This window comes from Carcharhinus amblyrhynchos, chromosome 1, assembly GCF_965287045.1.
Source record: "Carcharhinus amblyrhynchos chromosome 1, sCarAmb.v2.hapA, whole genome shotgun sequence".
Lineage (NCBI taxonomy): Eukaryota > Metazoa > Chordata > Chondrichthyes > Carcharhiniformes > Carcharhinidae > Carcharhinus > Carcharhinus amblyrhynchos.
The window spans coordinates 1,917,318-1,941,554 of record NC_137324.1 but is presented as its reverse complement, the minus strand read 5'-3'; the positions used below and the strand labels follow the sequence as shown (position 1 = coordinate 1,941,554).

The 24,237-nt window shown below is 45.8% G+C and overlaps 1 protein-coding gene across 1 annotated transcript in view; it reads left to right on the top strand.

Annotated features, from left to right (window-relative positions):
* The window catches only part of LOC145348462 (disintegrin and metalloproteinase domain-containing protein 12-like), a 313,921-nt gene that overhangs the window by 177,757 nt on the left and 111,927 nt on the right, over positions 1-24,237 (top strand). The window contains exon 12 of the mRNA XM_080196650.1: positions 12,211-12,388. Coding sequence (XP_080052776.1) covers positions 12,211-12,388 — 178 coding nt within the window. The remainder of the gene's footprint in view (positions 1-12,210; positions 12,389-24,237) is intronic.

The following is a 24,237-nucleotide window of genomic DNA, read 5'->3' as shown; positions in this document are numbered from 1 at the left end:
GGAAAACGGCTAATGTTATGCCATTGTTTAAGAAGGGTAGCAGGCAAAAGGCAGGGAATTATAGGCCGGTTAGTTTAACGTCTGTTTTAGGTAAAATGCTTGAATCCGTAATCAAGGAGAAAAAAGCGAGGCATCTTGAGGAGAATTGTTTGATAGAGCAGACACAGCATGGTTTCGTTAAGGGGAAGTCGTGTTTGACGAATTTATTGGAATTCTATGAGGATGTGTCTAGTGCGGTGGATGTGGTGTTTCTTGATTTTCAGAAGGCGTTTGATAAGGTGCTGCACAAGAGGTTGTCACAGAAGGTTAGGGGGCATGGAGTTGGGGGTAGGGTGTTAGCGTGGATAGGGGATTGGCTGTCAATTAGGAGGCAGAGAGTGGGTGTCAATGGGTGCTATTCGGATTGGCGGTTGGTGACTGGTGGAGTGCTCCAGGGATTGGTGCTGGGACCTCAGCTATTTACCATTTATATAGATGATCTGGAGGAGGGAACCGAGTGTAGGGTGTCGAAATTTGCTGATGACACCAAGATTGGTGGAATGGCAAATTGTGCGGAGGGCGTGGAAAATCTGCAGAGGGATCTAGATAGGCTGGGCGAATGGGCCAGGAACTTGCAAATGGAATTTAATGTTGGCAAGTGTGAAGTTGCCCACTTTGGTAGGAATAATGGTAGGAAGGACTACTACTTACAGGGCAAAAAACTTTGGCATGCTACGGTGCAGAGGGACCTCGGGGTCCTTGCGCATGAGTCGCAAAAACCCAGCCTGCAGGTGCAGCAGGTGGTCAGGAAGGCGAATGGGATGCTGGCCTTCATAGCGAGGGGGATTGAATATAAAAGTAGGGAGGTCTTGCTGCAACTGTACAGGGCACTGGTGAGGCCGCAGCTGGAGTACTGTGTGCAGTTTTGGTCGCCGCACTTGTGCAAGGATATTTTGGGCTTGGAGGGAGTGCACAGGAGGTTCACGAGGCTGATACCGGAGTTGAGGGGGTTGAGCTATGAGGAGAGGCTGAATAAACTAGGCTTGTACTCGTTAGAGTTTAGAAGAAAGAGGGGAGATCTCATTGAGATGGATTAGATGATGAATGGGATTGATAGGATAGAGGTGGAGAGGCTGTTCCCGCTCAGAAAGGACAGTGGGACTAGAGGGCACAGCCTCAAGATAAGGGGGGTGGGTGCAGTTTCGAACAGAGTTGAGGAGGAACTTCTTCACTCAAAGGGTGGTGAATCCCTGGAATTCTCTGCCCGTTGAAGTGGTGGAGGCTGCCTCGCTAAATATATTTAAGACGCGGGTAGATAAGTTTTTGATAGGCAAGGGAATTGGGGGTCATGGGAAGAAGGTGGGAAAGTGGAACTGAGCCACATCAGATCAGCCATGATCTTATTGAATGGCGGGGCAGGCTCGAAGGGCTAGATAGCCTACTCCTGCTCCTATTTCTTATGTTCTTGTGGTTGTATTGAAGAGTCAAACGAAGGATGCCTTGAGGTATCGTTTGTGTGTGGGCTTCGCAATGAAGCGATAATACAATAGAAACTGCTGATAAAAATGTCTAGATTTGAAAGTTGCTTTTGCAGCTGCTACTTCTGTGGAACTGGCTGAAAATGAACCAACACAGTTGTTTCTCGGTGCCCAAATACAGAAAATAGCTGAAGCTCAGCAGAACGTGGTGTCAACCATACAATTCTGCTGCTGTGGCAAGTCTGGCTACAGAGTCCACATTGTTTGACTCGCAAAGCTCAGTGCTGCTGTGTATGTGGGTGGGGCATATTGCCTGGAATTGTCGGGTGCAATTAAAAGAAGAAAAGGAGAATTGCAGAAAGACGAACCTGAATACAGCACAAGATACATGTTGCCAGCCAAGAAGGGGACGGAGAGTCAACCGGTTCTTCATAGGAGGCAGAGAGACCCAAATCTTAGAGGAGGAGACGATAGATTCTGGGCCCTTCCAAAGGTGGAAGAGAACATAATCAAAATGGAAGTAGATATAGTGTTGTGGTACCAGGGATGCTGGACTCAGTATACAGAGACTGGGAGGAGTGTTATGTATGTTATCACATGCCCCTTTAAGGGTCAGGTGATGCAGGACTCGAGCTTTGCCTGACAATATGTGCCGATTATGCTAGGATACAGATGTGTAATGAACTTCTGTTAATTTATTATTCCTGACCTTGTGGCCCTCAATAGTGTTCAATAGCAGACCTCAAACATAATGATCACAAGAAGTAGGAGCAGGAGCAGGCCTTTCAACCCATTCAGCCTGTTCTGCCTTTTAATAAGGTCATAGTTGACCTGATTGTGTCTTTAACTCCCTTTCACTACCTGTACCCCCCAGAAGCCTTAACTCACTTGCTAGAAATCTGTCAAAATCAGACTGGAACATATTCAATCACACAGCCCCCACTGAGCTTTGGCAAAGAGAATCCTAAAGACTTCCAACAAAAAAGCATTCTGCTTATTTACACCTGACTTTACTTTTAAATAGTATCCCTGGGCTCCAGATTGCTTCATAAGGAGAAACATCCTCTCTTCAAAGCACCCATCCGGATCTCACATGCCAATAAGATCAGGATTAATTCTTCTAAGTTCCACTGAGTTCAGCTTGCTCAATTTCTCCTCATTAGACAACACCTTGATTTTTGTCTTACTCTTTCATGGAATATGGATGTCATTATTTGAGCCAGCATTTTTTTTTGCCGCCCCTGATTGCCTTTCAGCTAAGTGACTTGCCAGACTATTTTAGAAGGCATTTGAAAGTCAACCATATTGCTGTGGCTCTGGAGTCACATGTAGGCCAGACTAGGTAAAGATGGCAGATTTCCTTCCCTAATGGACATTAGTGAACCCGATGGCAATGGTTTCATGGTTGTCATTGGACTTTTTATTTTACCTAAATCTCCAGATTTTGATTGAATTCAAATTTTGCCTTTTGCCACAATGAGAGCCAAACCTGGGTCCCCAGAGCATTATCCTGGGGCTTTGGATTCCTCTTCTGGTGACCGGTACACCATTGCCTCCCCTTAACCAAAGAATCTTTATTCCAGGAATCAACCCCGTCAATTTCCTCTGAACTACTTCTAATGGAATTATGGCCCTCCTTAAATAAGGGAACAAAAATTGTACACAGTATTCTAGGTAATGGGACAAGTACAAGAAAGATTGTGGCATTGTAATGATATCACTGGACTAATAATCTGGATGTCCAGGCTAATTCTGTGGAGGTATTAGCCCAAGTCCACCATGTTTGAGGCAGTGTTTCAAAACTGTTTATTACAGTTTTCAGCTTTTTTTTTCAGGGTAAGGGGTATACAGAAAATGGTATAATCAACATGCGTTCTGACATTTGATCTTCAGACCATTGAGACCTTTTGGTACTGTAGTGGCGGCAAGCTCAATTAAGGCATTTAAAACCCAGGGCGAATTCTCCCAAAAATAAGTTTATTTCCCATCCACTTTTTGGGCGTACTTAGTTGAATGAATCTCCGGCACACTGTGCTCCGCAGAGTGCCACAGGGGAATTCATGCCAGTAAGGAGGAGTGGGAGGCTTAATCCTGCCCAAGGGGCTGGCAGAGTGGTGAGTGGTAAAATCATATGACTGGGTACTACTGGGCAAACAAGAAACCTCAATCTCAGTCTATTTTTTGGGAGCTTTCGGAGAGGTCACTTTCTGTGTATCTCTTGCTTTGTCTGAAGTGAAGACTAGAACCTGCCATGAAATAGTTTGGGGGCGTTTAAGAGATCTGTGGATAGGTTTATGGATGGAAAGGGTTTGGTTTAGGTTAGAGGGTCATTGTTTTTTAACTGGTCGGCGCAACATCGTGGGCCGAAGGGCCTGTTCTGCGCTGTAATGTTCTCTGTTCTATGAAATAAATGTCTTTCCCTGATATTTGGTGGTGGAGCTTTCCCTGCAAGTTGCTGCAAAGAGAGGACATGAGATTGTTTTGACAGACAGGGCAAAGGAGAATCCCGAAGAGCTTCTACAAATACACAAAGGGCAAAAGAGTAATTGGGAAGAGAGTAGGGCTTCTTAAGGATCAACAAGGCCATCTTTGTGTGAACATAAGAACATAAGAAATAGGAGCAGGAGTAGGCCATCTAGCCCCTCGAGCCTGCCCCGCCATTCAATAAGATCATGGCTGATCTGTTGTAGCTCAGTTCCACTTTCCCGCCCTCTCCCCATAACCCTTAATCCCCTCTCTTATCAAGAACCCATCAACCCGCTTCTTAAAAATATTTAGCGAGGCAGCCTCCACCGCTTCAACGGGCAGAGAATTCCAGAGATTCACCACCCTTTGAGTGAAGAAGTTCCTCCTCAACTCCGTTCTAAACCGCCTCCCCTTTATCTTGAGGCTGTGCCCCCTAGTCCTACTGTCTTTTCTGAGCGGGAAGAGTCTCTCCACCTCTATCCTATCCATCCCATTCATCATCTTATGCGTCTCAATGAGATCTCCCCTCATTCTTCTAAACTCTAACGAGTACAAGCCTAGTTTATTCAGCCTCTCCTCATAGCTCAATCCCCTCAACTCCGGTATCAGCCTAGTAAACCTCCTCTGCACTCCCTCCAGGGCCAAAATATCCTTGCGCAGGTGCGGCGCCCAAAACTGCACACAGTACTCCAGCTGCGGCCTCACCAATGCCCTATACAGCTGCAGCAAGACCTCCCTACTTTTATATTCAATCCCCCTCGCTATGAAGGCCAGCATCCCATTCGCCTTCCTGACCACCTGCTGCACCTGCAAGCTGGGTTTTTGCGACTCATGCACAAGGACCCCGAGGTCCCTCTGCACCGTCGCCTGCTGCAGTTTTTCGCCACGTAAGTAATAGTCCTTCCTACCATTCTTCCTACCAAAGTGGACCACCTCACACTTGCCAACATTAAATTCCATTTGCCATTTCCTGGCCCATTCGCCCAGCCTATCTAGATCCTTCTGCAGACTCTCCACACCCTCCGCACAATTTGCCTTTCCCCCAATCTTGGTGTCATCAGCAAATTTCGACACCCTGCACTCGGTTCCCTCCTCCAGATCATCTATATAAATGGTAAATAGCTGAGGCCCCAGCACCGACCCCTGGGGCACCCCACTAGTCACCAACCGCCAATCCGAATAGCACCCATTGACCCCCACTCTCTGCCTCCTATTTGACAACCAATCCTCTATCCACGCTAACACCCTACCCCCAACTCCATGTCCCCTGACCTTCTGCAATAACCTCTTGTGAGGTACCTTGTCAAACGCCTTCTGAAAATCCAGAAAGACCACATCCACCGGCTCTCCTCTATCCACTGCCCTAGACACATCCTCATAGAACTCCAGTAAATTTGTCAGACACGACTTCCCTTTAATGAAACCGTGTTGCGTCCGCCCTATCAAGCAATTCCCTTCAAGATGCCTCGCAATTTCCTCCTTAATGACGGATTCTAACATTTTACCTACCACAGACGTTAAACTAACCGGCCTATAATTCCCCGCCTTTTGCCTGGCACCCTTCTTAAACAACGGCGTAACATTAGCCGTTTTCCAATCTTCCGGCACTTCCCCGGAATCCAGCGACGTCTGGAAAATAACCACCAAGGCATCCACTATCACCCCCGCCATTTCTTTCAGAACCCTCGGATGCATTCCATCCGGTCCTGGGGACTTGTCCACAATCAGCCCCTCCAGTCTGTCGAGCACCACCTCTCTAGTAACAGTAATGTCATTAAGACCCTCCATTCCTACCACCTTTCCATCGCTAACACCCGGCAAATTATTCACGTCCTCCTCCGTGAAGACAGAAACAAAAAAGTTATTCAAGACCTTAGCCATATCCCCATCCCCTACCACTAGCTCCCCTTTCTCATCCTCTAAAGGACCAACGTTCAGCCTAGCCAGCCTCTTCCGGTCTACAAGAGATGGGTGAGATCCTAAATGAATATTTCTCATCAGTATTTACTGTTGAGAAAAACATGGATGTGAGGGAACTTGGGGAAAAATATAGTGATGCCTTGAGGAGTGTACATATCGCAGAGTAGGAGGTGCTGGAAGTCTGAATTTGATTTAAACATAGAACATAGAACATAGAACATTACAGCGCAGAACAGGCCCTTCGGCCCACGATGTTGCGCCGACCAGTTACAAAAACAATGACCCACTAGCCTATACCAATCCCTTTTCGTCCATAAACCTATCCAGAGATCTCTTAAACGCCCCCAAACTAGACGCATTTACAACTGCAGCAGGCAGGGCATTCCAATCCCTCACCACCCGCTGGGTAAAGAACCTACCCCTGACATCCGTCCTGTAGCTACCCCCCCTTAATTTAAAGCCATGCCCCCTCGTGCTAGCTTTCTCCATCCGAGGAGAAATTTATTATTGTCACATGTATTAACACACAGTGAAAAGTATTATTTCTTGCGCACTATACAGACAAAACATACTGTTCTTAGAGAAGAAAAAGAGAGAGTGCAGAATGTAGTGTTACAATCATAAAGCGCATCAAGGTAAATACACCTGATGAAGTGTATCCCAGGATACTGTGGGAGGCTCGGGAGGAAATTGCGGGTCCCCTAGCAGAGATATTTGAATCATTGACAGCCACAGGTGTGATGCCTGAAGATTGGACGGTGGCAAATATTGTGCCTTTGTTTAAAAAGGACTGCAGGATTCAAACAGAACATCTCCAATATTGAAAACAAGCTGCTACAATAGATCCTGAAAAAAATGACAAATACATTTCTAAAGCCACTACATTGTGACAATAGTGATTGAGCGTCAGGGGTTCAAATGACTTTTGATCAATTGGATAATCTGGTCAAAAGACTTTGGACCTGGAGCATCAGGCAATGTTAAACTTCTCACTAAGCTGCAAGATTGTAGGCCACAGATGATGAGCTTTTCCTCCACTTGTGATTTCATTTGCTACAAAAAATGTTGTCCAAACTTGTGTATTTTAACCTCTGTAGTGAATAAAGACACAAAGTCAACTTTAAATACTTAAAACACAATTCCCTTTATTCTGCAGCTACTTAAACAACTGAAAATACTTGCAATGCGGAAACCAAATCCTTCCTATCTGTTACTTTATTTAACTTAAGGTTGGTTTCCAATTGCAATTAAAACCTGGCCAGGATTTTGTTGTCACATAGATTCAGTTCCTTGTTCTCTTATTCCAGATATTATCTCTCCTTGTGAGCTTGGTTCCCATGTTCTTCACACAGCCTTCCTGAACAATCTCTTTGTATTGGCGTAATTAAAACTCCAAATGTTCCTTGGTAACCAGCCAATGAATTGATCAGAAATCCCAATAGCATCATTCGATTAGACCAATCAAATACAGCCAGAATATGGTCACTCCAGGCCCCGTCACCTCCAAGCCCCTGAAGTGTATATTGCTTACATTCTAATTCCAGATAAGGAACACTGACTCCAAGAGTCTGTACAGAACTCATCCCTGCCAAGGACAAGCTATTAACTCAAACACCTTCTGTCCTTGACAAATTCCAGGCCAATGGCCACAAGAAATCCCAGCATAGTGAAAAAACAACTTTAACCAAAAAAATCAGATCTGTTTGAATGAAGATCTTTCAGCATATTAGAAGCTAAAACTACATTCAGCCACAGAAATAACGCTGTCTTTCAATAAATCAAACCAAATATTGCCCCCAACATTCCATTTGTGCACCCAACAGCTCAGTCTTTCCAAATAAAGGCATTTTACTATGTTTATATGCCTTGCCCCTTTGTAGTTTCAACACTCCCTACCACCCCCTGTAGCTGTATACTGTGATCTCCTGACAGCTAACATACAAAGGAACGTACATAGGAACTAGAAGCAGGAATAGGCCATTTGACCAGTCGAACCTGTTCTGCCATTTATTATGATCATAGAACATAGAACATTACAGCGCAGAACAGGCCCTTCGGCCCACGATGTTGCGCCGACCAGTTTTTAAAAAAAAACACTGACCCACTAATCTAAACCAATCCCTTTTCGTCCATAAACCTATCCACAGATCTCTTAAACGCCCCCAAACTAGGCGCATTTACAACTGCAGCAGGCAGGGCATTCCAGTCCCTCACCACCCTCTGGGTAAAGAACCAACCCCTGACATCCGTCCTATAACTACCCCCCCTTAATTTAAAGCCATGCCCCCTCGTGCTAGCTATCTCCATCCGAGGAAAAAGGCTATCACTATCCACCCTATCTAAACCTCTAATCATCCTATACGTTTCAATAAGATCCCCTCTTAGCCTCCTTCTTTCCAGCAAAAACAACCCCAAATCCCTCAGTCTCTCCTCATAGGACCTCCCCTCCATACCAGGCAACATCCTGGTAAACCTCCTCTGCACCCTCTCCAAAGCCTCCACGTCCTTCCTGTAATGTGGGGACCAGAACTGCACACAGTACTCCAAGTGCGGCCGCACCAGAGTTGTGTACAGTTGCAACATGACGCTGCGACTCCTAAATTCAATCCCCCTACCAATAAACGCCAAGACACCGTATGCCTTCTTAACAACCTTATCTACTTGATTCCCAACTTTCAGGGATGTATGTACACATACACCTAGATCCCTCTGCTCCTCCACACTATTCAAAGTCCTCCCATTAGCCCTATACTCAACACATCTGTTACTCCTACCGAAATGAATTACCTCACACTTCTCCGCATTAAACTCCATCCGCCATCTCGCGGCCCAGCTCTGCAACCTGTCTAAGTCTCCCTGCAAACTATGACACCCTTCCTCACAATCTACCACACCTCCGACTTTGGTGTCATCAGCAAACTTACTAATCCACCCAACTATACCCTCATCCAGATCATTAATAAAAATTACAAACAGCAGTGGCCCCAAAACAGATCCCTGAGGCACACCACTCGTAACCGAACTCCATGACGAATATTTACCATCAACCACCACCCTCTGTCTCCTATCTGCTAGCCAATTCCTGATCCAAGTACCTAGATTACCCCCAATCCCGTACATCTGCATTTTCTGCAGAAGCCTACCATGGTGAACCTTATCAAACGCCTTACTAAAATCCATATATACCACGTCAACTGCCTTACCCCTATCCACCTCTTTGGTCACTTTCTCAAAGAACTCAATAAGGTTAGTAAGGCACGACCTACCTGCTACAAAACCATGCTGACTGTCTCTAATCAATTCATTACTCTCCAAATAACTATAAATCCTATCCCTAATAATTCTTTCTAAAACCTTGCCCACAACAGAAGTAAGACTCACCGGTCTATAATTCCTGGGGAAGTCTCTGTTCCCCTTCTTAAACAATGGGACAACATTCGCTGTCCTCCAATCTTCCGGTACTATACCAGAGACCAACGATGACCTGAAGATCAGAGCCAGAGGCTCTGCAATCACCTCTCTAGCCTCCCAGAGAATCCTAGGGTAAATCCCATCCGGACCAGGGGACTTATCTATTTTCAAGCCCTCTGGAATATCCAGCACATCCCCGGTATCAACTGCAATACTGTCTAGTTTACACCCCTGCAACCCAGTGTCCTCCTCAGCTACATTCGTGTCCCCCTGCGTGAACACCGAAGAGAAATATTGGTTCAATGCCTCTCCAATCTCTTCCGGTTCCACACACAACTTCCCTCTACTGTCTGTAACTGGCCCTAATCTTGCCCTAACCAACCTTCTGTTCTTAACATACCTATAGAACGCCTTAGGATTCTCCTTAATCCTATCAGCCAAAGTCATCTCATGTCCTCTTTTAGCCCTTCTTAACTCCCTCTTCAACTCCCTCCTAGCCAATCTAAAGCTTTCTAGTGCACTACCTGAGCCCTCAAGCCTCATCCGAACATAAGCCTCCTTTTTCTTCCTAACCAACGAATCAACTTTTTTAGTACACCACGGTTCCCTAGCCCTACCAAATCCTCCTTGCCTGACAGGGACATACCTATCACATGGCTATTGGTCATGGCTATTCATGGCTGATCATGGCTATTCATCAAATTCAATACCCTGATCCAGCCTGCCCCAATATCCCTTCATCCCTTAAACTCCAAGAGTTATGCATATTTTCTTCTTCAAATCACACAACGTTTTGGTTTTGATTAATTTCTGTGGTACTAAGTGTGCTCCATGCATCTGATTGGCTTGCCTTCATGCAATGACACTCCAAAGAGTGTGACCTAATCACATGGCCTTTATGGAGTGCCCTGTTAAAGGGACCATGTGACCACACAGGGTATGGACTTTCCTCCTCTCCACTCTTTCTGCTGGTGTCTCCATTTGCATCATCCACCCATCAACCCCACACTGCTAATGTCTCTGAAGGGGCTTGCACTGCTTCACATCTCTGCCTGTTGATTGTTTGTCTCATGCAAGACAGTCACACTGGGTGGAATCTTGCAGCTGCAGTTTCTGTTCGCGAGATCACCAGCGAAACAGCAACCTCAGATTTCCACCAACCCTCGACAGGAATGTAATCAGGTTCGTGCCCATGTCATTCGAGAAGCTGATTTCCATACATTTACATCTGATGAAAGACCCCGCTTGTCAGACTTTTCCCCGCCCCCAGTGGGTTTTTGTGCTTTGCTGCGAGGTTATGTGACTTTGCAGATGACACCATGATTGGTGGCATAGTGGACAGTGAAGAAAGTTATGTCTAATTGCAATGGGATCTTGATCAATTGGGCCAGTGGGCTGATGAATGGTAGATTGAGTTTATTTTAGACAAATGCGAGGTTATGCATTTTGGTCGATTGAACCAGGGCAGGTCTTACTCAATTAATGGTAGGGCAGTGGGGAGAGTTGGAGAACAAAGAGATCTAGGGGTACATGTTCTTAGCTCCTTGAAAGTGGAGTCAAAGGTGAATAGAAGGCATTCGACATGCTTGGTCTCATCAATCAGAACATTGAATACAGGAGTTGGAACGTCTTGTTCAAGTTGTATAAGACATTGGTAAGGCCACACTTGGAATACTGTCTGCACTTCTGGTCACCTTATTATAGAAAGGATATTATTAAACTAGAAAGAATGCAGAAAAGAGTTACTAGGATGCTACCAGGACTTGATGCATTGAGTTATAAGGAGAGGCTGAATAGACTGGGACTTTTTCCTCTGGAGCGTAGGAGGCTGAGGGGTGACCTTATAGGGGTCTATAAAATAATGAGGGGCATAGACAAGGTAGATAGTCAATATCTTTTCCCAAAGGTCTGAAACTTCAATTAAAACTTCAACTAAAGCTAAAGAGTCTAAAACAAGAGGGCATAGGTTTAAGGTGAGAGGGAAGAGATACAAAAGTGTCCACAGAGGTAATTTTTTCATACAGAAGGTGGTGAGTGTCTGGAACAAGCTGCCAGAGGTAGTAGGAGAGGCAGGTACAATTTTGTCTTTTAAAAAGCATTTCGACAGTTACGTGGATAAGATGGGTACAGAGAGATGGAAGCAACTGGGACTAGCTTAGGGGTTTCAAAAAGGGTGGCATGGACAAGTTGGACCGAAGAGCCTGTTTCCATGCTGTAAACCTCGATGTGACAGGGGCAGTGCCAGATTCAGTCCCTAGAGGCGCCTTAGGTGAAGGGAATGATATATTGGTGGCAGGGGCAGGTGGGTGGGGGGGAGCGGCATTATGGACGTGAGAGTGATGGGGATGCCAACAATAACTGCGGGGGTGGGGGGGGGGTGCAGGGGGGGTGTGGGAGAGGGTGGCTGCTGATGGGGATGCCGGGGATGATTGTGGGGGAAGGTGACGGGGAGGGCACCCCATCAGAGAGATCTTGAGCAGTAAATACAGAGAGACTTTTTAAAAACGCTGGTGTTTTATTGGAGCCTCAGTATTTGGGCTGACAAATCCCTAATTGCATTGGTGAGGATAGTTATAAGCTTCCTCCTTGAATTGCTTCAGTCTCTACATTGTATGTACACCCAGAGTTTGATGAATGTAGCTCCAGATTGTTGAACATTGTGAAATGTCGACTTGCCTTCTTCACTGTGGAAGCTGAGGATTTCGTTGCCTGGTAGGCCCAGGGATGCTGGATCTGCATGGCTTGTGCCAGGGTGAGGGGACTCAGTTTGGTGCCACAAGAAGAAATATCCCAGAAAGAGAGAGAGAGACAGAATGCATGCATCTACTACCCGGATGTGAGTTTTGTAGGTGCTGGTTTAGGATTTGCTATTGTGGCCATGTGTCTGGAACTTGCTTCCTTTCCTGTGTTGTTTGTGACCTCCCTCTCTGATAGTTTTATGTGTTCTTACCTTTAGTATCCCATTGCCAACAAAGTTCAGCTCCTGCAGCACAGACGATCTTTTAAGAAGCCTACTCATTGGCCGAGGGAGTTGTCTCTACAATCTGCCAGATCTTCACAAGCTGCTTGGGGGCCCTAAGTGTGGCAACCTTTACGTGGAGAGAGAAGAAGAGTGTGACTGCGGCGAACCTGCGGTAAGGAGCAGATTCTGAAATCAATTTTAAAATTCAAATGATGAGCATTTATTCAGTTTGAACAGACCAGTCACTGAAAGTAAGCGCACAGGTCCATCAGGTAAAGAAGGCAAATGGTGAGAGAATTTGAGTCCAGAAACAGCAAAGTTTTATTGCAATTGTACAAGGTGTTGGTGAGCCCAGACCTGGAACACTGTATGCAGTTTTGGTGTCCTTGCTATAGACAGAGTACACTGTGAAAGTTTACCAAGCTGATGTCTGAGATGGCATGCCTGTCACAGGAACAAAGAAAAGTACAGCACAGGAACAGGCCCTTTGGCTCTCCAAGCCCATGCCAATCCTGATGTCCGAACTGCACGAAAAAATGAAGCTCTGCCCTTACTCAGTTTGGATCCCTGTATTCCCTCCCAATTCATGTACCTCCAGATGCTTCTTAAATGTTATTAATGTGTCTGCTTCCACCACCAACTCTGACAGGCACCCACCACTCTGCATGAAAATCTTCCCCCTCACATCTCCATTAAACTTTCCCCCTCTAACCTTGAACCTGTGCCCCCTTGTAATTGACACTTCTATCCTGGGAAAAAGCCTCTGACTATCCACCCCGTCCTCGCCTCATAATTTTGTAGACCTCTTTCAGGTCTCCCCTAAGCCTCCGTCTTTCCAGTGAAAACAATCTTAGTTTATTCAACGTCTCCTCATAGCCAACATCCTCAAGACCAGGGAACATCCAAGTGAACCTTCTTTGCACTCTTTTGTTTTGGTAGTGTGGTGACCAGAACTGCACGCAATACTCCAAGTGCAGCTTAACCAAGGTTTAGAATCGCTGTAACATGATTTGCCAACTCATGCACTCAATGCCCCAGCTAATGTCATCTGCCTTCTTAATCACCTTGGCCACCTGTGTTGCCACTTTTAGGGAATTTTTAGGGCAGAGAATTCCAATTGTGGACCTGCACGCCCAGATCCCTCTGTATGTTAATGTTCTTAAGGGTTCTGCTATTTGCAATGTAGTTCACACCAAAATTTGAACCTCCAAAACGCATTACCTCACATTTCGAGTCATGGAGGTTTACAGCATGGAAACAGGGTCTTTAGCCCAACTTGTACAGTTTTTACCATTAAGCAGGTTCCAGCTGCCTGTGTTTGGCCCATACCCCTCAATACCAATCTTACCCATGTAAATGTGTAAAGGCTGAAGGGTGTTCTTATAGAGGTCTACAAAATAAGGAGGGACATAGATCAGCTAGATTCATAAGGAATAGAACATAGAACATTACAGCGCAGTACAGGCCCTTCGGCCCTCGATGTTGCGCCGACCAATGGAACCAATCTAATGCCCCTCTAACCTAAACTATTCCAATGTTATCCATATTCCTATCCACTGACCATTTGAACGCCCTTAAAGTTGGCAAGTCCACAACTGCTGCAGGCAGGGCATTCCACACCCTTACTACCCTCTGAGTAAAGAACCTACCTCTGGCAGCCATCCTATAACTACCACCCCTTAATTTAAAGCTGTGTCCCCTCGTGTTAGCTGTCACCATCCGAGGAAAAAGACTCTCACTATCCACCCTATCTAACCCTCTGATCATCTTGTATGCCTGAATTAGGTCACCTCTCAACCTTCTTTCTTCTAACGAAAACAACCTCAAGTGCCTCAGCCTTTCCTCATAAGACCTTCCCACTATACCAGGCAACATCCTGGTAAACCTCCTCTGCACCCTTTCCAATGCTTCCACATGCTTCTTATAATGCGGTGACCAGAACTGTACGCAATACTCCAAGTGCGGCCGCACCAGAGTTTTGTACAGTTGCAACATGACCTCACGGCTCTGAAATTCAATCCCTCTACCAATAAAAGCTAACACACCGTACGCCTTATTAACAACCTTATCAACCTGGGTGCCAACTTTCAGGGATCTATGCACATGTACCCCGAGATCTCTCAGCTCGCCGACACTACCAAGAGTCCTTCCATTAGCTGTACTCCTGTTACTCTTACCACAGTGGATCACCTCACACTTTTCCCCATTAAACTCCATTTGCCACCTCTCAGACCAGCTCTGCAGCTTATCTATGTCCCTCTGCAAACTGTAACATCCATCCTCACTGTTAACAACCCCTCCGACTTTGGTGTCGTCAGCAAATTTACTAACCCATCCTTCTAGAAATCAGTCTTGGGCCACTGCCAAGAGGAGGGGAAAGAAGCAAGTGGGGGGACAATCCCCTGGGGCTGTTCCCCTCCAAAATAGGTTTTCGGTCCTGGAGGCTACAGTTGAGGAGGAATCAACTGGGGATAGCCAAAGGGAGCAGGTCTCTGGGGGTGAGCCTATTGTAAAAGCTCAGGTGGTTAGGGGATGCAAAAGATTGGGCCTCGTGATTGGGGACTCCACAGTTAAGGGGACGGATAGGAGAGTCGGTAGTAATGGTAGGGACTCAGGGCTGGTGTGTTGCCTACCAGGGGCTGGGGTCCGGGATGTATCTGAGAGGATATTCAAGACTCTTAGGGGAGAGGGAGATCAACCCCAAGTTATAATTCATGTGGGGACACATGACATAGGGAGGCTAAGGGAAGGGTATATTAAGCAGAGATTCATGGAGTTGGGGTGGAAACTAAAGGCCAAGTCAGACAGAGTGGTTATCTCTGGACTCTTGCCTGTGCCACGGGATAGTTTAGAGAGGAATAGACAGAAGGAAAGTTTGAACTTGTGGCTGAGGGGATAGTGCAGGAGGGAGGGGTTCAAGTACTTGAGCAATTGGGGCTCATTCTGGGGAAGGTGGGACCTCTATAAGAGTGATGGTTTACACCTGAACCAGAGGGGAACAAATATCCTGGGGGGTAAATTTGTGAAGGCTATGCAGGGGGGTTTAAACTGATTCAGAGGGGGGTGGGATCCTGAGTAGAGGGGGTGAAAGTGAGGGGGACATAGATGGGGAGTGTAATGCACGGCATTGTGGGGGTGGGGCGGAGCAGGGTTTGAAATGCGTATACTTTAATGCGAGGAGTATTCGCAATAAAGTGGATGAACTTGCAGCGTGGATCAGTACCTGGGACTTTGATGTTGTGGCCATTTCAGAGACATGGATAGAGCAGGGGCAGGAATGGTTGTTGCAGGTCCCGGGGTACAAATGCTTTAGTCGGAGTAGAGAAGGAGGTAGAGGGGGGGTGGGGTAGCATTATTGGTCAAGGACTGTATCACAGTGTCAGAGAGGAAGTTTGATGAGGACTTGTCTGTTGAGGTAGTATGGGCTGAGATTAGAAATAGGAGAGGAGAGGTCACCCTGCTGGGAGTCTTTTATAGACCTCCAAAAAGTTCTAGAGAGGTTGAGGAAAGGATTGCGGAGACGATCCTGGTTAGGAGTGAAAGTAATAGGGTGATTGTTATGGGGGACTTTAACTTTACTAATATTGATTGGAATTGCTACAGCTCTAGCTCATTAGAGGGATCAGTTTTTGTTCAAAGTGTGCAGGAAGGTTTTTTGACTCAGTATGTAGATAGGCCAACTAGAGGTGAGGCTATATTGGATTTGGTGCTGGGTAATGAGCCAGACCAGGTGCTAGTCTTGGAAGTTGGTGTGCATTTTGGCGATAGTGACCACAATTCGGTTACGTTCACCTTAGTGATGGAAAGGGATAGGCATGAACCTCGGGTCAGTAGTTTTAGCTGGGGGAAGGGTAATTATGAGGCTATTAGGAGAGAATTAGGAAGCATAGGTTGGACTAGGAGATTACAGGGACTGGGAACGTCCGAAATGTGGAGTTTTTTCAAGGAGCAGCTACTGCGGGTCTGTGATAGGTATGTCCCTGTCAGGCAAGGAGGATTTGGTAGGGCTAGGGAACCGTGGTGTACTAAAAAAGTTGATTCGTTGGTTAGGAAGAAAAAGGAGGCTTATGTTCGGATGAGACTTGAGGGCTCAGGTAGTGCACTAGAAAGCTTTAGATTGGCTAGGAGGGAGTTGAAGAGGGAGTTAAGAAGGGCTAAAAGAGGACATGAGATGACTTTGGCTGATAGGATTAAGGAGAATCCTAAGGCGTTCTATAGGTATGTCAAGAACAGAAGGTTGGTTAGGGCAAGATTAGGGCCAGTTACAGACAGTAGAGGGAAGTTGTGTGTGGAACCGGAAGAGATTGGAGAGGCATTGAACCAATATTTCTCTTCGGTGTTCACGCAGGGGGACACGAATGTAGCTGAGGAGGACACTGGGGTGCAGGGGTGTAAAATAGACAGTATTGCAGTTGATACCGGGGATGTGCTGGATATTCTAGAGGGTTTGAAAATAGATAAGTCCCCTGGTCCGGATGGGATTTACCCTAGGATTCTCTGGGAGGCTAGAGAGGTGATTGCAGAGCCTCTGGCTCTGATCTTCAGGTCATCGTTGGTCTCTGGTATAGTACCGGAAGATTGGAGGACAGCGAATGTTGTCCCATTGTTTAAGAAGGGGAACAGAGACTTCCCCAGGAATTATAGACCGGTGAGTCTTACTTCTGTTGTGGGCAAGGTTTTAGAAAGAATTATTAGGGATAGGATTTATAGTTATTTGGAGAGTAATGAATTGATTAGAGACAGTCAGCATGGTTTTGTAGCAGGTAGGTCGTGCCTTACTAACCTTATTGAGTTCTTTGAGAAAGTGACCAAAGAGGTGGATAGGGGTAAGGCAGTTGACGTGGTATATATGGATTTTAGTAAGGCGTTTGATAAGGTTCACCATGGTAGGCTTCTGCAGAAAATGCAGGTGTACGGGATTGGGGGTAATCTAGGTACTTGGATCAGGAATTGGCTAGCAGATAGGAGACAGAGGGTGGTGGTTGATGGTAAATATTCGTCATGGAGTTCGGTTACGAGTGGTGTGCCTCAGGGATCTGTTTTGGGGCCACTGCTGTTTGTAATTTTTATTAATGATCTGGATGAGGGTATAGTTGGGTGGATTAGTAAGTTTGCTGATGACACCAAAGTCGGAGGTGTGGTAGATTGTGAGGAAGGGTGTCATAGTTTGCAGGGAGACTTAGACAGGTTGCAGAGCTGGGCCGCGAGATGGCGGATGGAGTTTAATGCGGAGAAGTGTGAGGTAATTCATTTCGGTAGGAGTAACAGATGTGTTGAGTATAGGGCTAATGGGAGGACTTTGAATAGTGTGGAGGAGCAGAGGGATCTAGGTGTATGTGTACATACATCCCTGAAAGTTGGGAATCAAGTAGATAAGGTTGTTAAGAAGGCATACGGTGTCTTGGCGTTTATTGGTAGGGGGATTGAATTTAGGAGTCGCAGCGTCATGTTGCAACTGTACACAACTCTGGTGCGGCCGCACTTGGAGTACTGTGTGCAGTTCTGGTCCCCACATTACAGGAAGGACGTGGAGGCTTTGGAGAGGGTGCAGAGGAGGTTTACCAGGATGTTGCCTGGTATGGAGGGGAGGTCCTATGAGGAGAGACTGAGGGATTTGGGGTTGTTTTTGCTGGAAAGAAGGAGGCTAAGAGGGGATCTTATTGAAACGTATAGGATGATTAGAGGTTTAGATAGGGTGGATAGTGATAGCCTTTTTCCTCGGATGGAGATAGCTAGCACGAGGGGGCATGGCTTTAAATTAAGGGGGGGTAGTTATAGGACGGATGTCAGGGGTTGGTTCTTTACCCAGAGGGTGGTGAGGGACTGGAATGCCCTGCCTGCTGCAGTTGTAAATGCGCCTAGTTTGGGGGCGTTTAAGAGATCTGTGGATAGGTTTATGGACAAAAAGGGATTGGTTTAGATTAGTGGGTCAGTGTTTTTTTTTTAAAAAACTGGTCGGCGCAACATCGTGGGCCGAAGGGCCTGTTCTGCGCTGTAATGTTCTATGTTCTATGTTCTATGTTCTACACTGTTATCTAGGTCATTTATAAAGATGACAAACAGCAATGGCCCAAAACAGATTCCTGATGTACATCACTTGTAACTGAACTCCAGGTTGAATATTTCCCATCAACCACCACCCTCTGTCTTCTATCAGCTAGCCAATTCCTGATCCAAACTGCTAAATCACCCTCAATCCCATACATCTGCATTTTCTGCAGTAGCCTACCATGGGGAACCTTATCAACCGCTTTGCTAAAATCCATATACACCACGTCAACTGCCTTACCCTTATCCACCTCTTTGGTCACCTTTTCAACAAACTCGATAAGGTTTGTGAGGCACGACATACCCTTCACAAAACCATGTTGACTATCCCTAATTAATTTATTTCTCTCGAGATGATTATAAATCCTATCCCTTATAATTCTTTTCAAAACTTTGCCCACAGCAGAAGTAAGGCTCACTTTTCTAAAATTCCCAGGATGGTCTCTACTCCCCTTCTTGAACAAGGGGACAACATTTGCTATCCTCTCGTCTTCCGGCACTATACCTGTAGCCAATGACGTCATGAAGATCAAAGCCAAAGGCTCTGCAATCTCCTCCCTAGCCTCCCAGAGAATCCTAGGGTAAATCCCATCCAGCCCAGGGGACTTATCTATTATCATACTCAGACTGAAATATGAAAATATTTTCATATTTTCAATAGGAGCAGGAGTAGGCCATCTAGCCCCTCAAGCCTGCTCTGCCATTCAATAAGATCATTGCTGATCTGAAGTGGATCAGTTCCACTTACCCGCCCACTCCCCATAACCCTTAATTCCCTTTTTGGTCAAAAATCTATCTGTGACTTAAGCACATTTAACGAGGTATCCTCTATTGCTTCATTGGGCAGAGAATTCCAATTCTGATTCATTGGGCAGAGAATTCCAATTCCAGAGAATTATGGATAACATTGGAATAGTTTAGGTTAGAGGGTCATTAGATTCGTTCCACTGGTCGGAGCAACATTGGGGGCCGAAGGGCCTGTACTGCGCTGTTATGTTCTATGTTCTAAAGATTCACTCCCCTCTGGGAGAAGATAGTATATTTAAAGGAGTTCAAAACTAGAGAGCATAGGTTTACGGTGAGAGGGGAGAGATACAAAAGGGTCCAGAGGGGCAATTTTTTCACACAGAGGGTGGTGAAAGTCTGGTTATAGAGGGGTATAGGTCAGACATGGGAAATTGAGACTAGCGTAGGGGTTAAAAAAAGGAGCTGCATGGATAAGTTGGGCCGGCAGGTGTATTTCCATGCTGTAAACCTCTATGAGAAGAAATTTCTTCACTAGAGACTGTGAATATGTGGAATTCACTACCACAGAAAGCTGTTGAGGCCAAAACATTTAAAGTGTTGAATTTATTAATTACTGTCTCAAGTAGGCTCACATTAACACTGCAATGAAGTTACTGTGAAAATCCGCTGGTTGCCACATTCTGGCACCTGTTCATGAGGGAGAGTTTAGCGTGGCCAATGTATCCTACCAGCAAAAGAGCAAAATGTTGCTGATGCTGGAATCTGAAACAAAAATAGAAAATGTTGGAACATTTCAGCAAGTTTATCAGCATCTATGGAGAGCAAATAGAGCCAACGTTTCGAGTCTGGAAGAGTCAGAGCTCTGACGAAGGATCATCTAGACTTGAAGTGTTGGCTCCACTATCTCTCTACAGGTGCTGTCAGACCTGCTAGGATTTTGCAGCAGTTTTTGTTTTTGTACCCATCCAGCACGTCTTTCAGAATGTGGGAAGAAACCGGAGCACTTGGAGGAAACCCATGCAGACACAAGGAGAACATGCAGACTCTGCATAGACAGTGATCCAAGCCGTGAAACGAACCTGAGTTCCTTCTGCTGTGAGGCAGAAGTACAAACCACTGTGCTACCTTGTTGTCTGATTTCAAGCTCTTGGGGATCAAGGGATATCAAGGAAGGAGGGAATCAAGATATTTAATGATCAGCCATGATTAGCTATACAAAAAAGACAGGTACAATCTAAGGAGATCCATCAAAGATGCCAGAAGACAGTCCAGAGCAAGCTAGTGTTTGAGGCGAGCCAAACCGACCCTTGCTGACTATGGCAAAGTCTGCAAGACATTACAGGCTACAAGAGGTAAAATTGCCAGCTCCAACACACCCCTCCCTGATGAGCTCAATGCATTCTACGCCCATTTTGAGGAAGAGGTCAGCGAGAGCATGCCCTCCACCCTGGAAGCCCTGGATGAACCTGTATCTCGGGTTACCATTACAAATGTCAGAGCTGCTTTCTCGAAGATCAACCCGTGGGAAGTGACTGGCCCAGATGGGTTACCCGGACATTTTCAACCTCTCTTTACAACAATCTGAGATCCCTATCTGCTTTAAGAAGATGATCATCGTAAGAGCATAAGAAACATTGAAATAGGAGCAGGAGTAGGCCATCTAGCCCTTCGAGCCTGCCCCGCCATTCAATAAGATCTGATTTGATAGTGGTTCAGTTCCACTTACCCGCCTGCTCCCCATAACCCTTAATTCCCGTATTGTTCAAAAATCTGTCTACCTGTCACTTAAACACATTTAATGAGGGGGCCTCCACTGCTTCAATGGGCAGAGAATTCCAAAGATTCACTACCCTCTGGGAGAAGAAGTTCCTCCTCAACTCTGTTCTAAATTGATTACCCCTTATTTTGAGGTTGTGTCCTCCAGTCCTTGTTTCCATTCTAAGTGGAAATAACCTCTCTGCTTCTACCCTGTCTAGCCCCTTCATTATCTTATATGTGCCTATAAGATCTCCCCTCAGCCTTCTAAACTCCAATGAGGAGAGGCCCACTCTACTCAATCTCTCCTCATAAGCTAACTCCCTCATCTCCAGAATCAACCTGGTGAACCTTCTCTGCCCTCTGTCCAAAGCCAATTTCTCCTTTCCCAAATAAGGGGACTAAAATTGTACACAGTACTCTAGGTTCGGCCTCACCAGTACCTTGTACAATTGCAGCAAGACCTCCCTGCATTTATGCTCCATCCCTCTCACGATAAAGGTCAACATTCCACCTGCCTTCTTAATCACCTGCTGCACCTGCAGGCAGAGTTTTTGCAATTCATGCACAAGGACCCCCAGGTCCCTCTGCACCGTAGCATGTTGTAATTTTTCACCATTTAAATAATATTCCATCTTACTATTATTCCTTCCAAAGTGGATAACCTCACACTTACCAACGTTATACTCTATCTGCCAGATCCTTGCCCACTCACTTAGCCTATCCAAATCTCTCTGCAGACTTCCTGTGTCTTCCACACAATTTGCTTTTCCACTCATCTTTGTGTCATCTGCAAACTTTGTTACCCTACACTCGGTCCCCTCCTCCAGATCGTCTGTGTGTATGGTAAACAGTTGAGGCCCCAGCACCGATCCCTGTGGCACGCCACTAGTCACCAACTGCCAACTGGGAAAGCACCCATTTATTCCAACTCTCTGCTTTCTGTTAGATAGCCAATCCTCAATCAACGCTAACGCTGAACCCCCAACTCCATGTACCTTAATCTTATGCAGCAACCTTTTGTGAGGCACTTTATCGAATGCCTTCTGGAAATGTAAAAACACCACATCCACCGGTTCCCCTCTGTCAACTGCACTCGTTACATCTGCATAAAAATCCAGTAAATTCGTCAAATATGACTTTCCCTTCATGAATGCATGCTGTGTCTGCTTAATTGAGCCATTCTTTTCCAGGCATCCTGCTATTTCTTCCTTTATGATAGATTCCAGCATTTTCCCAACTACAGATATTAAGCTAACCAGCCTATAGTTACCCGCTTTTTGTCTAACTCCGTTTTTAAACAGTGGCGTCACATTAGCTGTTTTCTAATCAGCCGGCACCTCCCCAGAGTCCAGCGAATTTGGATAAATTACAACTGTTTCAATGGGATGCATTCCATCTGTACCCAGGGACTTGTCTACCTTTAGCCCCATTAGCTTACCCAGCACTACCTCTTTAGTAATAGTGATCGTTTTAAGATCCTCACCCCCTGGAGTCCCATGACCATCAATTATCGGTATGCTATTTGTGTCCTCCACTGTGAAGACTGATACAAAAATCTTGTTTAAGGTCTTGGCCATTTCCTCGTTTCCCATTATTAAATCCCCCTTTTCATCTTCTAAGGATCCAACATTTACTTTAGCCACTCTTTTCCATTTTATACATTTGTAAAAACTTTTCCTATCAGTTTTTATATTTTGTGCTAGTTTACTTTCATAATCTTTTCTTTCTTTATTGCATTCTGAGTAGTTCTTTGTTGTTTTTTAAAGCTTTCCCAATCTTCTAGTTCCCCACTAATTTTGGCCACTCTGTATGCTTGTTTTTTAATTTGATACTCTCCTTTTTTCCCTTAGTTATCCATGGATGGTTATTCCTTATCTTATGTTCCTTCTTTTTCACTGGAATATATTTTTGCTGAGTACTGAGAAAAATCTCCTTAAAAATCCTCCACTGTTCCTCAGCTGTACCACCAACTAGTCTGCGTTCCCAGTCTACATTAGCCAACTCTGCCCTCATCCTATCGTACCCTCCCCTGTTCAAGCAGAGGACACTGGTTTGGGACCTACTTTCTCACCCTCCATCTGTATTATAAATTCAACTATATTGTGATCACTCATTCCAAGAGGATCTCTCACAAGGAGATCATTAATTTTACCTGTCTCATTACAGAGGACCAGATCCAAGATACTCCCTCCCCAACATCTGCAAAAGATGCATCCAGCTGCAGCTGTTAGCAAAGCGTGTTAGGGAACTGGAGAAGGAGCTTGATGACCTCCATCTAATTCGGGAGAATGAGAAGTATATAGACAGTAGCTTTAGGGAGGTAGTTACACCTAAGCAGCAGAATACAGGAAATTGGGTTACTGTAAGGAGAGGAAATGGAAAAGTGAAAGGACAGTCAGAGCAGGGTTCCCCTGTGGCCATACACCTCACAACGGGTATACTGAATTGGATACTGTTGTGGGGGATGCTTTACCTGGGACAAGCTACGACAGCCGGAACTCTGATACTGAGTCTGGTTTTGCAGTGCAAAAGGGTGGGAGGAAGAAGAGGAGAGCGGTAGCGATAGGGGACGCAATATCAGAGGCATGGACAGGTGGTTCTGTGGTTGGTATAGAGACTCCCTCATGGTTTGTTGCCTCCCGGGTGTCAAGGTCAGGGATGTCTCTGATCGCGTGCACAGCGTTCTAAAGTGGGAAGGTGATCAGCCAGATGTCATGGTACCAATGATGTAGGTAAGAAAAGTGAGGAGGTCCAAAAGAGAGAGTATAGAGAGTTTGGAAGGATGTTAAAAAGCAGGACCCCGAGGGTAGTAATCTCGGATTGCTACCTGTACCACGTGTCAGTGAGGGTAAGAGTAGGATGCTTGGGCAGATGAACATGTAAGAACATAAGAACATAAGAAATAGGAGCAGGAGTAGGCCATCTAGCCCTTCGAGCCTGCCCCGCCATTCAATAAGATCATGGCTGATCTGACGCTGCTCAGTTCCACTTTCCCCCCCTCTCCCCATAACCCTTAATCCCCTCTCTTATCAAAAACCCATCAACCCGCGTCTTAAAAATATTTAGCGAGGCAGCCTCCACCACTTCAACGGGCAGAGAATTCCAGAGATTCACCACCCTTTGAGTGAAGAAGTTCCTCCTCAACTCCGTTCTAAACCGCCCCCCTTTTATCTTGAGGCTGTGCCCCCTAGTCTGACTGTCTTTTTTGAGCGGGAAGAGTCTCTCCACCTCTATCCTATCCATCCCATTCATCATCTTATACGTCTCAATGAGATCTCCCCTCATTCTTCTAAACTCTAACGAGTACAAGCCCAGTTTATTCAGCCTCTCCTCATAGCTCAACCCCCTCAACTCCGGTATCAGCCTACTAAACCTCCTCTGCACTCCCTCCAAGGCCAAAATATCTTTGCGCAGGTGCGGCGCCCAAAACTGCACACAGTACTCCAGCTGTGGCCTCACCAATGCCCT